Raw genomic sequence first — 13673 nt, 5'->3', positions numbered from 1 at the left:
CCTTCCGCCTGGCTACTTCAACCTCGGCCAACAGCCCCGCCCCCCCCCCGCTGCTCCTCGCCCAAGCCTCTCCAGGTTCTCCTTTACCCAAATCCAGATAGCAGATGTTCTGAAAGAGCTGCAAAACCTGGACCCGTACAAATCAGCTGGGCTTGACAATCTGGACCCTCTATTTCTGAAACTATCCGCCACCATTGTCGCAACCCCTATTACCAGCCTGTTCAACCTCTCTTTCATATCGTCTGAGATCCCCAAGGATTGGAAAGCTGCCGCAGTCATCCCCCTCTTCAAAGGGGGAGACACCCTGGACCCAAACTGTTACAGACCTATATCCATCCTGCCCTGCCTATCTAAGGTCTTCGAAAGCCAAGTCAACAAACAGGTCACTGACCATCTCGAATCCCACTGTACCTTCTCCGCTGTGCAATCTGGTTTCCGAGCCGGTCACGGGTGCACCTCAGCCACACTCAAGGTACTAAACGATATCATAACCGCCATCGATAAAAGACAGTACTGTGCAGCCGTCTTCATCGACCTTGCCAAGGCTTTCGACTCTGTCAATCACCATATTCTTATCGGCAGACTCAGTAGCCTCGGTTTTTCGGATGACTGCCTTGCCTGGTTCACCAATTACTTTGCAGACAGAGACTCTTTTCTCTGTATACATCAATGATGTTGCTCTTGCTGCGGGCGATTCCCTGATCCACCTCTACGCAGACGACACCATTCTATATACTTTCGGCTCGTCATTGGACACTGTGCTATCTAACCTCCAAACAAGCTTCAATGCCATACAACACTCCTTCCGTGGCCTCCGACTGCTCTTAAACGCTAGCAAAACCAAATGCATGCTTTTCAACCGATCGCTGCCTGCACCCGCATGCCCGCCTAGCATCACCACCCTGGATGGTTCCGACCTAGAATATGTGGACATCTATAAGTACCTAGGTGTCTGGCTAGACTGCAAACTCTCCTTCCAGACTCATATCAAACATCTCCAATCGAAAATCAAATCAAGAGTCGGCTTTCTATTCCGCAACAAAGCCTCCTTCACTCACGCCGCCAAGCTTACCCTAGTAAAACTGACTATCCTACCGATCCTCGACTTCGGCGACGTCATCTACAAAATGGCTTCCAACACTCTACTCAGCAAACTGGATGCAGTCTATCACAGTGCCATCCGTTTTGTCACTAAAGCACCTTATACCACCCACCACTGCGACTTGTATGCTCTAGTCGGCTGGCCCTCGCTACATATTCGTCGCCAGACCCACTGGCTCCAGGTCATCTACAAGTCCATGCTAGGTAAAGCTCCGCCTTATCTCAGCTCACTGGTCACGATGGTAACACCCATCCGTAGCACGCGCTCCAGCAGGTGTATCTCACTGATCATCCCTAAAGCCAACACCTCATTTGGCCGCCTTTCGTTCCAGTACTCTGCTGCCTGTGACTGGAACGAATTGCAAAAATCGCTGAAGTTGGAGACTTTTATCTCCCTTACCAACTTCAAACATCAGCTATCTGAGCAGCTAACCGATCGCTGCAGCTGTACATAGTCTATTGGTAAATAGCCCACCCATTTTCACCTACCTCATCCCCATACTGTTTTTATTTATTTACTTTTCTGCTCTTTTGCACACCAATATCTCTACCTGTACATGACCATCTGATAATTTATCACTCCAGTGTTAATCTGCAAAATTGTAATTATTCGCCTACCTCCTCATGCCTTTTGCACACATTGTATATAGACTCCCCCTTTGTTTTCTACTGTGTTATTGACTTGTTAATTGTTTACTCCATGTGTAACTCTGTGTTGTCTGCTCATACTGCTATGCTTTATCTTGGCCAGGTCGCAGTTGCAAATGAGAACTTGTTCTCAACTAGCCTACCTGGTTAAATAAAGGTGAAATAAAAAAAATAAAAAAATAAAAATAACAGACTGACCCTAGCCCCCGACACATAAACTATTGCAGCATAAATACTGGAGGTTGAGACAGGAGGGGTCGGGAGACACTGTGGCCCCGTCCGATGATACCCCCGGACAGGGCCAAACAGGAAGGATATAACCCCACCCACTTTGCCAAAGCACAGCCCCCACACCACTAGAGGGATATCTTCAACCACCAACCTACTATCCTGAGACAAGGCAGATTATAGCCCACAAAGATCTCCCCCACGGCACAACCCAAGGGGGGGGGCGCCAACCCGGACAGGAAGATCACGTCAGTGACTCAACCCACTCAAGTGACGCACCCCTCCTAGGGACGGCATGGAAGAGCACCAGTAAGCCAGTGACTCAGCCCCTGTAATAGGGTTAGAGGCAGAGAATCCCAGTGGAGAGAGGGGAACCAGCCAGGCAGAGACAGCAAGGGCGGTTCTTTGCTCCGGTGCCTTTCTGTTCACCTTCACACTCTTGGGCCAGACTACACTCAATCATAGGGCCTACTGAAGAGATGAGTCCTCAATAAAGACTTAACGTTCGAGACCATTCCATAAAAGTTGAGCTCTATAGGAGAAAGACCTGCCTCCAGCTGTTTGCTTAGAAATTCTAGGGACAATTAGGAGGCCTGCGTCTTGTGACCTTAGCGCACGTGTAGGTATGTACGGCAGGACCAAATCGGAAAGATTAGGTAGGAGCAAGCCCATGTAATGCTTTGTAGGTTAGCAGTAAAACCTTGAAATCAGCCATTGCCTTAACAGGAAGCCAGTGTGGAGAGGCTAGAACTGGAGTAATATGATCACATTTTCTGGTTCTAGTCAAGATTCTAGCAGCCGTATTTAGCACTAAGTGAAGTTTATTTAGTGCTTTATCCGGGTAGCCGGAAAGTAGAGCATTGCAGTAGTCTAACCTAGAAGTGACAAAGCATGGATACATTTTTCTGCATCATTTTTGGACAGAAAGTTTCTGATTTTTGCAATGCTACTTCGATGGAAAAAAGATGTCCTTGAAACAGTCTTGATAGGTTTGTCAAAAGAGAGATCAGGGTCCAGAGTAACACCGAGGTCCTTCACAGTTTTATCTGAGACGACTGTACAACCATCAAGATGAACTGTCAGATTCAACAGAAGATCTCTTTGTTTCTTGGGATGTAGAACAAGCATCTCTGTTTTGTTTAAAAGTAGAACATTTGCCTCCATCCACTTCCTTATGTTGGAAACACAGGCTTCCAGGGAGGGCAATTTTGGGGCTTCACCATGTTTCATCGAAATGTCCAGCTGAGTGTAAGGAAGGAGGAATGGAGGTGTTCACCAGGCTGGGACCGTGGTGCCGGGAGAGAGAGAGAGGGAAGTTGAGGGAACTTGTGACCCCTGAGCGTGTATCGACATTTGTGCGCTGCAGGAGGGATCTCTATTGTCATTGAATGTTTTTCTTTGTGTTTTTTAGGTGTGTTTGTCTGTTTTGTGTACATAGGCTTCATGCTCCAGCACTTTCACTTCTGTGAAGTCTTCCCTCCCCAACTGGGGAGACAATCACTATTTCCCCCTCACAACTCACTGTGGAGTATTTTCATACAATTTATGTTCATTATCCAACTGCCCGCCCACATTTTCCTTCTAACGCACACAGTAGCAGTGCGTGTGCGTGTGCGTGTGTGTATTGATGTGTGAATATGCAAACCCCCAGCGGCAGTTAATGTAGACAAGCAAATGTAAAGTCTCTCGTTCCCTTTTGGGGGTGAGTGTCAATTCAACCTTGAGAGAGAAATAACACGAGAGTGAGAGAGACACAATACACTGCCTCAGGGAGGGAGGGGGAGGGGGAAGAGAGTAAACATGCATAAGATAAATGGCGGCTCATCATGTTAGTTGACGGTTTATGGAGACTCCATGTAGTTATTTGTCTAATGCAGCCTGTCCACTGCTCAACAACACGTAGGATATATCTGGATACCGTATACCCAGTGACACAAACACATTCCTTCTCACTGGGCTCTCCTTCCATCCCATCCACACATGGAGACACGACCCTCCGTGCTCAGCTGTCCTGCTTTAGGACAGGGTTGGGGGTCAAATCCATTTAAATCTCATTCAATCCAGGAAGTGCGCTGACATTCTTATTCCAATCCTCTTCCATGCTTTTCACGGCTCGATTCAATCCGTATCGCAGAAGATCAGCGTTAAAGGCAATGTTTTCCTGCGTACGTGGATACTGCATTCACGGTGAATTGCTGCATATGTTGGCTCAATCGGAAATTACCTTTCAATTTCAACTACGCTACAACACAGATCTTCCGCACTACAGACTGAATCTAGCCCTTGGTTTACTTTCTGAACTGGTCCCCATGCTGCCTTGTCCTGCCCCTACATCCAGCCCCATGCTCCCCAGCTAGCAATGAGGAATCGGCCCAGAAGCTGTCCTCTTCCGGGGGCCTGGAACTGATTGAATCGGCCCGGAATCGGGTTTCGAGACTCGGCCAGGAATCAAAATGAATGACTGCCCAGAATCGGCCCGTTTCCGTCTACCAGAATTCAGCCGACTTTGCCGGCATCTTGCCAGAAACCCACAGAAGCAGCCCGATTCAATATTACTATTATATATACATACAAATTATACCCGTCCACACAAAATGAATATGTCTCTGAGGAAACGCCATACACCTGGTGACCGTGCATGCGCCTAGCCCACCACAGGAGTCACTACAGAGCTATGGGACAAGGAGATCCCGGCCGGCCAAACCCTCCCATAACTCAGACGACGCTGGGGCAATTCTGCGTCGCCTCATGGCGTGTAAGCCCGTGTAATCATCTGCCAGAGAATATCCCCAATCGGCCCGAGCCCCAAGTCATACGTTTGGGCTTGTTTTTTTATTTTACCTTTATTTAACTAGGCAAGTCAGTTAAGAACAAATAATTATATTCAATGATGGCCAAGGAACAGTGGGTTTACTGTCTTGTTCAGGGGCAGAATGACAGATTTTTACCTTGTCAGCTGGGGGATTTGATCTTGCAACCTTTTGGTTGCTAGTCCAATGCTCTAGCCACTAGGCTACTGAGTCCTCTGACACGTAGCTGGAATCGGCCCAGATCCACTGGGCAGGCTGGGTCCTCTGTCCTGCTCCTTCTCCAGGCCCATGCTCCCCTGTCCTGACCCGACCTCCAGCCCCATGCTCCCCTGTCCTGACCCTACCTCCAGCCCCATGCTTCCCTGTCCTGACCCTACCTCCAGCCCCAAGCTCCCCTGTCCTGACCCTACCTCCAGCCCCATGCTCCCCTGTCCTGACCCGACCTCCAGCCCCATGCTCCCCTGTCCTGACCCGACCTCCAGCCCCATGCTTCCCTGTCCTGACCCGACCTCCAGCCCCATGCTTCGCTGTCCTGACCCTATCTCCAGCCCCATGCTTCCCTGTCCTGACCCTACCTCCAGCCCCATGCTCCCCTGTCCTGACCCTACCTCCAGCCCCATGCTTCCCTGTCCTGACCCTACATCCAGCCCCATGCTCCCCTGCCCTGCCTCTACATCCAGCCCCAAGCTCCCCTGCCCTGCCTCTACATCCAGCCCCATGCTCCCCAGGAGGACCAGTGTTTCTCTGGCTGCTGAGGTTACATTGAGTCACAGCTGGCCCCTCAGTCCTCACCAGGACACACACTCCACTGCTCTGCTCTGTCTGTTGGGAGACTACATACACAGATGGTCCAGAATCTGTTGGGTAAGAGGATGGACATTCTATTATATCTCTGAATATACACTCCAAGCTCTTTGGTCAGAATGCAAGTATTTAACAGAGTGAAATTTCTGCCTTGCAATTTCTCTCAGGCTCACCTGTAAACATCACAACTGTAAATGTAAATAAGGACTACTCCAGGTTGCTGCGAGTTTGTCATTTTCAACTGTAGCTGGGCTCTTGTGTATTTGAGTGAGTATGTTGAGGGGCAGACAGCTGTTTCTATGTGTGTATGGCTGTGAATCGTGACGGGTATGGTTGAGTGCACGCTTGTACAAGCATTTGTTAGTGTTGAGGTTGGCAGGCCGGCTCATTCTAGTAACACAGAGAGTGATAGACATAGAATGATTGAGAAAGGGAAGGCCAGGATGTGGGGGGTTGGTAGGATGGTAGGGGAGAGGCAGCTGGAGCCATATGCCCATGTTGGAGGCTCTCGCATGGGCATGTGGTGGTATGACGGCCCCAGGCTGCTAGTTCTTTCCATGGAGCTCCAGGCCTTTGAGTGCAGAAAGAGGCTAATCCTGACTGCAAGGCAGAGGACACTCTGGCCATCTAACATGGTGCCTTCTCTCTGTTCACAATCACTTTCTGTTACTTTTTCACTGTCACACATAAACGTATTCCACCTCTAGCTCACACATAGTTGCACACGTGTGAACGCACACACACACACACACACACACACACACACACACACACACACACACACACACACACACACACACACACACACACACTTTGCTCGCTTTCACTTTCCGCCTCCACATGCACACACACACACACCTACTGTACACACACATGGCACACAGATATAACACACACACACTCACACCTTCCCATTTCAGAGAGAGAGCATGTTAACATCCAGGGGTCTGTTACCCAGATCTTCCTTTCACACGGTGATGACTCAATGACAGGTGTCACTCGAGATGCCCCTCTGTCACGGCTAGCGCTGACAGATAAGAGAAACACAATGCACATTCAAGAAACAGACAACTGGATTGGGTTTACACGGCAGAAACTTCCAAAAAAAGAACTCGTATATGGCTAACAGGTGTTGGAGCACTCAGAAAAACAGACATATTTATCTTCTAACGCTCAGGCTTTATTCAAACACATATACTGACATCTGCCGGATCCTCAGTGTCGTCTTCCTCAGATGAAAAGATCCCCGTCTGTGTCACACTGTACTTACTCTAAGTTACAAGTCACTTAGTGCGGTTTATTAGCCTTGGACCGGGTGATTGTGTGGTATGTGTCTAAGTGTGTCTAGGGATAACAGATAGCAGAGGGATAACAGATAGCAGAGGGATAACAGATAGCAGAGGGATAACAGATAGCAGAGGGATAACAGATAGCAGAGGGATAACAGATAGCAGAGGGATAACAGTGAGGGTTCTATAAAGACAGTGTGTATAATGATGTCATGCAGGAGAGGAAAGGCCAGAGCCAGACAAGAGTCCAGACGGTTTGAAGGACAAACTGCCTAATGGCTCTGTGTTAATGTCAGCTCAGCTCCTCTCCTCACTCTCAATATGTCCTCATGATACGTATTCATACATGTCAGGTATGAAGTGTTAGCACTGGTGCAGTACTCACTTTTCTGTTTTGGAAATTATATATATATATATATACACTACCGTTCAAAAGTTTGAGGTCACTTAGAAATGTCCTTGTTTTTGAAAGAAAAGCAAAAATGTTTTTGTCAATTTTAAATAACATCAAATTTTTCAGAAATAGAGTGTAGACATTGTTAATGTTGTAAATGACTATTGTACTGGAAATGGCTGATTTCTTATGGAATATCTACATAGGCATACAGAGGCCCATTATCAGCAACCATCACTCCTGTGTTCCAATGGCACGTGGTGTTAGCTAATCCAAGTTTATCATTTTAAAAGACTAATTGATTATTAGAAAAACATTTTGCAATTATGTTAGTAGTGAAAACTATTGTTCTGATTAAAGAAGCAATAAAACTGTCCTTCTTTAGACGAGTTGAGTATCTGGAGCGTCGGCATTTATGTGCAGCAATCCTAGTAAACACACTTGTGGGAACGTAAGCACACACACACACACACACACACACACACACACACACACACACACACACACACACACACACACACACTAACACTAACAAAAACACACACACACTAACAAAAACACACACACACTAACAAAAACACACTAACAAAAGCACTCTAAAACAGCAGTATGCACAGCATTCCTGACATGTACAGTACCTCCTCTATCCCAGGCAGACCTTTTATGGTCACAGTGATCAATACTGCACATGTTTTATAGTGAGTCCAGGAAGGCAGCTTCAAACATTCCCATCTCTAACTCTCACTCAATCCTCTCCTCTCCTCTCCTCTCCTCTCCTCTCCTCTCCTCTCCTCTCCTCTCCTCTCCTCTCCTCTCCAGGGGTCTGAGGAGCTCCAGCACAAGGGTTGTGTGCCTATGGGCCCTAGTGAAAAGTAGTATGTAGGGAATAGGAGGCCATTTGTGACAAATCCTACAGTATGTCTACTAACAGCCAACAGCCAAGCTTCCACTCCCTCCATCGTTCAGCAGACCATTCTTGGCCTCCCTCTATCTGGGCTCCCAACCTTCCTGTGAAGGGGAAGGAAGGCGCTGTGGAGCTCCTTTTAAACCTCAGCCCAAGCTCTTATTTCATGGTTGGGTTTACCTTTCAGTTCGACTCACAATGAGCCATGCACCATTGGAGCTACTTAGCAGGAAGGTGTCACTCTGTGCAGAAGGCAACCTGGCTCTGGACACCTGTTCCCTCACCCCCCCTCACACTCCCCTGGAGGCAGGCAGGACAGTTAGGGTTCTGCTCCAGTGCCTTGGCTAATGTGGGTCTACGGTGTGACTCCATGCTCCACTTGTTTTGGCCAGGCCGCCTGCTGGTTTAACTGGTGCAGTTGGACTGGCTGCCTGGAGCCCACGGCTAACTGACATAGACAGGAGTCATCTCTCCCACACACACATCCATTTTAATATAGCACTACACACAACACAACACCACACCACACCACACTACACTACACAATGCCATTTACACACCAGAACAACACCGTTAAGTCAACACAATCTGCACCTCACAGACAGGAGCAAGAGGATTTATTCCCCAAAAAGAGAGAGCGAGTGTGTGTGTGTTAGTGAGTGTAAAATGTGTTCTGCTCAATTCCTATTGGGATTATTTTGTCTCTCCTCTCTGCTACATTTGAGCATCTTTTTCTTTGGTTTGATATCCTATTGTTGTACAGTACAGCCCCTCAAAATACCCCCATTTATATCACTGTGCTGAAACTGTGTTGTTGGGTTGGAACGTGTATTCATTTGGGGTATACCAGAGAGTAGAATGGATCTAATGCATGTGGAGATTGCAGTCTGTCTCAATTTCAGAGAGAACACTTGTTTGGATTTAGGCTTTTCTATCTGTCTCCTCTCCTCTCCTCTCCATGATTGATCTGTGACTCCTTCTGTTGAACTTGAAGAAGCAAAGCTTCTAACTGTACTATCTCTACATTCCCTGTCAAAATCCTCTCTCATCCGCTTTCATGATAAGAAATTGCACGCTCATATTTCTTTGCTTCCTTCAACATTTTTGAGACATGTTGGTAGACAGTATGTTATGTATAATCTCCTTTCATAATTGACTAATTTTCTCTTTCTCTCTCTCCCTCTCCCTCTCTCATCCCTCTGTCTTCATCACTCCCTATTCTTCTCTCTCCTCTCTCTCTCCCTCTGTCTTCATCTCTCTCTCTCACACTCTCACTCACACTCGTTCTCTCTTTCTCTCTTTCTCTGTGTGTGTGTAGAGTCTGTGAGCAGGTGAGTGCGGGACCCTGTCTGCCCCACTGTCCAGTGACATAATGAGCTGGAGCTTCCTCACGCGGCTGCTGGAGGAGATCCACAACCACTCCACCTTCGTGGGGAAGCTGTGGCTCACCGTGCTTGTTGTCTTCCGCATCGTCCTCACCGCCGTCGGGGGAGAGTCCATCTACTACGACGAGCAGAGCAAGTTCGTCTGCAACTCGGGCCAGCCGGGCTGCGAGAACGTCTGCTACGACGCCTTCGCGCCGCTATCGCACGTCCGCTTCTGGGTCTTCCAGATCATCCTGGTGGCCATGCCATCTCTCATGTACATGGGCTACGCCGTCAACAAGATCGCCCAGCTGGACAAGGGCGGGGGAGGAGTGGCCACTGAGACAGGGGGAGGGGGTGGAGGGGGATACACCCATCGGAGGCCCAGGAAGATCTGCTTCGGGGCGCGGCAGCACCGGGGTATAGAGGAGGACCAGGACCAGGACCAAGAGGATGACCCTATGATCTACGAGGTGCCTGAGCCCGAGCCCCCTCGCCGGGTCGACCCGCTGGCCCCGCGGCCCAAGCCCAAGGTACGCCATGACGGGCGGCGGCGTATCCAGGGAGACGGGCTGATGCGTATCTACGTGCTGCAGCTGGTGACTCGCACGGCGCTGGAGGCGAGCTTCCTGGCGGGCCAATACCTGCTGTACGGATTCCGTGTCATTCCCGTGTTCGTGTGCTCCTTCAAGCCCTGCCCCCACAGCGTGGACTGCTTCGTGTCGCGGCCCACGGAGAAGACCATCTTCCTGCGCATCATGTACGGCGTCACGGTGCTCTGCCTCACCCTCAACGTGTGGGAGATGCTGCACCTGGGCATCGGGACCATCTGTGACATCCTCCGCCGTCGCCGCTGCCCGCCCCAGGAGGACGAGTACCAGCTGGGGCTGCTGGGACCCAGCGTGGGGGTCTCCGTGGGGGTGCCAGTCCCGGAGCCGGGCACGGGGGGAGGGGTGGTGGGGGACGGGGGTGCTGACTACGTGGGGTACCCGTTCTCGTGGAACGCCCCGTCGGCTCCACCGGGCTACAACATCGTGGTGAAGCCGGAGCAGATCCCCTACACGGACTTGAGCAACGCCAAGATGGCGTGCAAACAGAACCGGGCCAACATTGCCCAGGAGGAGCAGCAGCAGTTTGGGAGCAACGAGGACAATTTCCCTACGGGAGGGGAGGCCCGCGTGGCCCTCAACAAGGACATGATCCTGCATGCCCATGACCAGCTAGAGGCAGCCATCCAGGCCTACAGCCAGCAGCACAGGGCAGAGGAACACCTGGGGGACAACCATGATGACAAGCCCCAAAGCAACATCACCCAGGCCCAGCCACAGCCACAGCCTCACAAGGAGCGCAAGCACCGCTTCAAACACGGCAAGGGGGGCAGCAGTGGAGAAGGGACTGGGAGCAGCAGCAACAGCAGTAGTGGCAAGTCAGGGGTGGGCAAGCCTTCTGTGTGGATTTGACCATGTACACACACACACACACACACACACACACACACACATACTCACTCCAGCACTGACAGAGCCCCATATCCCTGTAGAGTATGTGTCAGTGAGGGAAGGGGTCGCCCCGAAAACTCCAGGACCGGCCCTGAACGGAGGGCTGAGGTAGTGGGATGTCATGTTGTCTTTCTGTGGATATTTCAACACCATGTTGTGCCTTTAAAAAATCCCACAAGCTAGAGGAGACTAGCCTACAGTAGTAGTATGTCAGTGTGGACAGGTGTGTCAGGAGCATTAGTGATTTTGCAGCAGGCAGTTGTTTGTCTGGGCTGTCGCTGTCTAACCTAAAACACCCCGACACAACTCTCTGAAACAGTCTCTAGTGTTTCTGAACTCTTCCAATTCTGAGGCAGACACTTGTTCTCTGTTGTCTTCCTACTGTCCCTGTCTTCCAGTAGCCTGACGACTCACACTAAATGATTCTGTAGTTTGGTGCATACTTTAGTCTGAGCCTGCCATCATTGAAGTCGTTTGTGGTGACGAAGGGCACATGGGGCATTGTACAAAACCAAGTCACCAGCGATTGGATCGTCTCTAACCAATCGGAGTCCATGGGCGCCGCTTTACCCACTTGTGTTCTGGCTCTGGCCCAACCCATCGGTTTCTGGACCAATCAGATGGCCTCGAATGTGTTTGCATTCGGTGAAGGGTACTCCGATCCAGACTCATTGAGGCGAAGGAACTAACATCCGTGGGCGTGGCGTAGCGTTTGACCGGATCAAGGATTCTGGGCAGCCAGGCAAGTCTTCCAGAGGATATTGGGCTGAGAAAATGACTCTATCGTTATCAATCTTTTTTTTTTCTGATCCATTTATTTATATCCCGTCCATTCTCTTGGTGATCCTGATTTCCATTCCAGATTTCGATCAAGCTAATCTGTCGGTCTGAATTTCTGCAAAGTCACAGGCTTCGTAATACATTGGCATCAGAATGAATGGACATCATAATGCAATGAACGACATCGTAATACAAAGACAGTTGAAAACAATTACTTTATAATGCACTGACATCATAATGCAATGGCATCATAATGCAATGACTTCATAATGCAATGACATCATAATGCAATGGCTTCATAATGCAATGACTTCATAATGCAATGACTTCATAATGCAGGGTTAATAATGAAAAGGTCAATCATAATGTGTATGTTCACCTTCCCTGAAGGCTATTGTGTATCTATTTTTGTCTCCAAGGTCACTGATGTTTAGTGTGTGGGACTTGATATTTGACCCAGGCCAAGTCTTTGAGTGCATGCATCTTCCAGGTGGAGGGACAGTTCATGGCTTGATCAGATGAAAGTGGTCAGCGATATGGTTGATGTAGACGGAGTCTGGTGAAGAGGGCTACTCTTGCGCCCACTGGAGTTCCCCCTCCTTCACAATGAATTAATACTATTTATTGACAACTCCCTCTGTAAACCTGCAATCTTTTCACTTTATTTTCTCTGTGTTTCTCCGTCTCTAGTTCTCTCCAGTTTGGACCTGTGTAAGGTCTCTCAGTACTGGGTTGGCATTTTATCTGTCTGGTTAATGAGTGCCCCCTGGTGGTACAGCTTTTAAACTGAGGATTTATCATCCCCTAAGTACGATATTGCTTACTTTAATTTGGTATCTTACTAGTACTTACTAATTTTGAGTTACCAATGATCACCCAGCATTCCAAACACCTGAAGTTAGTCTCTCCAGTTACACAGTAGGCCACAGTTTCCTTTTCAACCTCTTCCTTACAAGTATCTTCCGTACAAATGTTCTGAGACCAACAAGGCTGCAATAAAAACAACTCTCTAAGCTAGGTAGTGTTGATGATCTTCCTCTCTGTTCTCCTCTGTCCAAGTATTTCTCTGAACTGCCATATAGGCTGTGTGTCCTAAATTGCACCCTATTCCCTATGGACCCCGGGCAAAAGTACTGCAATATATAGGGAATAGGGTGCCATTTGAGATGAAGCTTTAGAGACCAAACACTGTTCGTGTGATGAAGGCAGCGTCACCGCCATTGCCAAGACAACGTTGGGCTACTATGCAGCCAGGTTGTCATGTAGCTTTTGCCAAGGAATACTGTGGCCATGCTACCTGAATCACAGAGGAGAAGAACATGTGTATGACCAATCCTTTGTATTTTTTTTAAAAGTCTCTATTTTTTTTGATTATGTCTAAGTGTGTTTTGGTGTGTTTTGGGAGGTCTAATGTAGCAGAGGTGAAATTGTTTTTTTGGGTGTTTTTTTGACCAGTCGTGTTTTTCAAACTTTTTTTTCGTCAATAAAGATTTCTAAAATTAACAAAAGATTGTATTTACAGATATCTTCTAGAATTGGTTATTTTATTGCCTTCAAATTATAAAGATAATTTATTTTTATAGGTACAGTAGTTGTGTATCATGTTGTTGATGTGTAAAATAAAAAATACAATTGCCAAATGTATCCTTGTATGGAAATAGACTCGTATTTGCAATGTAGAAAACTTCTGGGCCCATATTCAGAAATCATCTCAGGGTAGTGAGTGCTGATCTAAGATCAGTTTGGCCTTTTAGATTGTAATTACACTCCGTGTACAACACATTATGAACACCTGCTCTTTCCATGACATAGACTGACCAGCTGAATCCAGGTGAAAGCTCGGATCCGTTAT

General features: G+C 48.3%; 1 protein-coding gene across 2 annotated transcripts in view; it reads left to right on the top strand.

Annotated features, from left to right (window-relative positions):
- The window catches only part of LOC110486220 (gap junction gamma-1 protein), a 55182-nt gene extending 41717 nt beyond the window's left edge, over positions 1–13465 (top strand). For both annotated transcript variants that reach the window (XM_021557661.2, XM_021557660.2), the window contains exon 2: positions 9497–13465. In XM_021557661.2, coding sequence (XP_021413336.2) covers positions 9551–11002 — 1452 coding nt within the window. In that variant the 5' untranslated portion in view covers positions 9497–9550 and the 3' untranslated portion in view covers positions 11003–13465. The remainder of the gene's footprint in view (positions 1–9496) is intronic.
- Positions 13466–13673: the final 208 nt, after the last annotated feature.

The sequence above is a fragment of the Oncorhynchus mykiss genome, chromosome 13 (assembly GCF_013265735.2).
Source record: "Oncorhynchus mykiss isolate Arlee chromosome 13, USDA_OmykA_1.1, whole genome shotgun sequence".
In the NCBI taxonomy this organism is placed as follows: domain Eukaryota; kingdom Metazoa; phylum Chordata; class Actinopteri; order Salmoniformes; family Salmonidae; genus Oncorhynchus; species Oncorhynchus mykiss.
The sequence above is the reverse complement of the archived record's forward strand: the minus strand, read 5'-3'. Positions and strand labels throughout refer to the sequence as shown.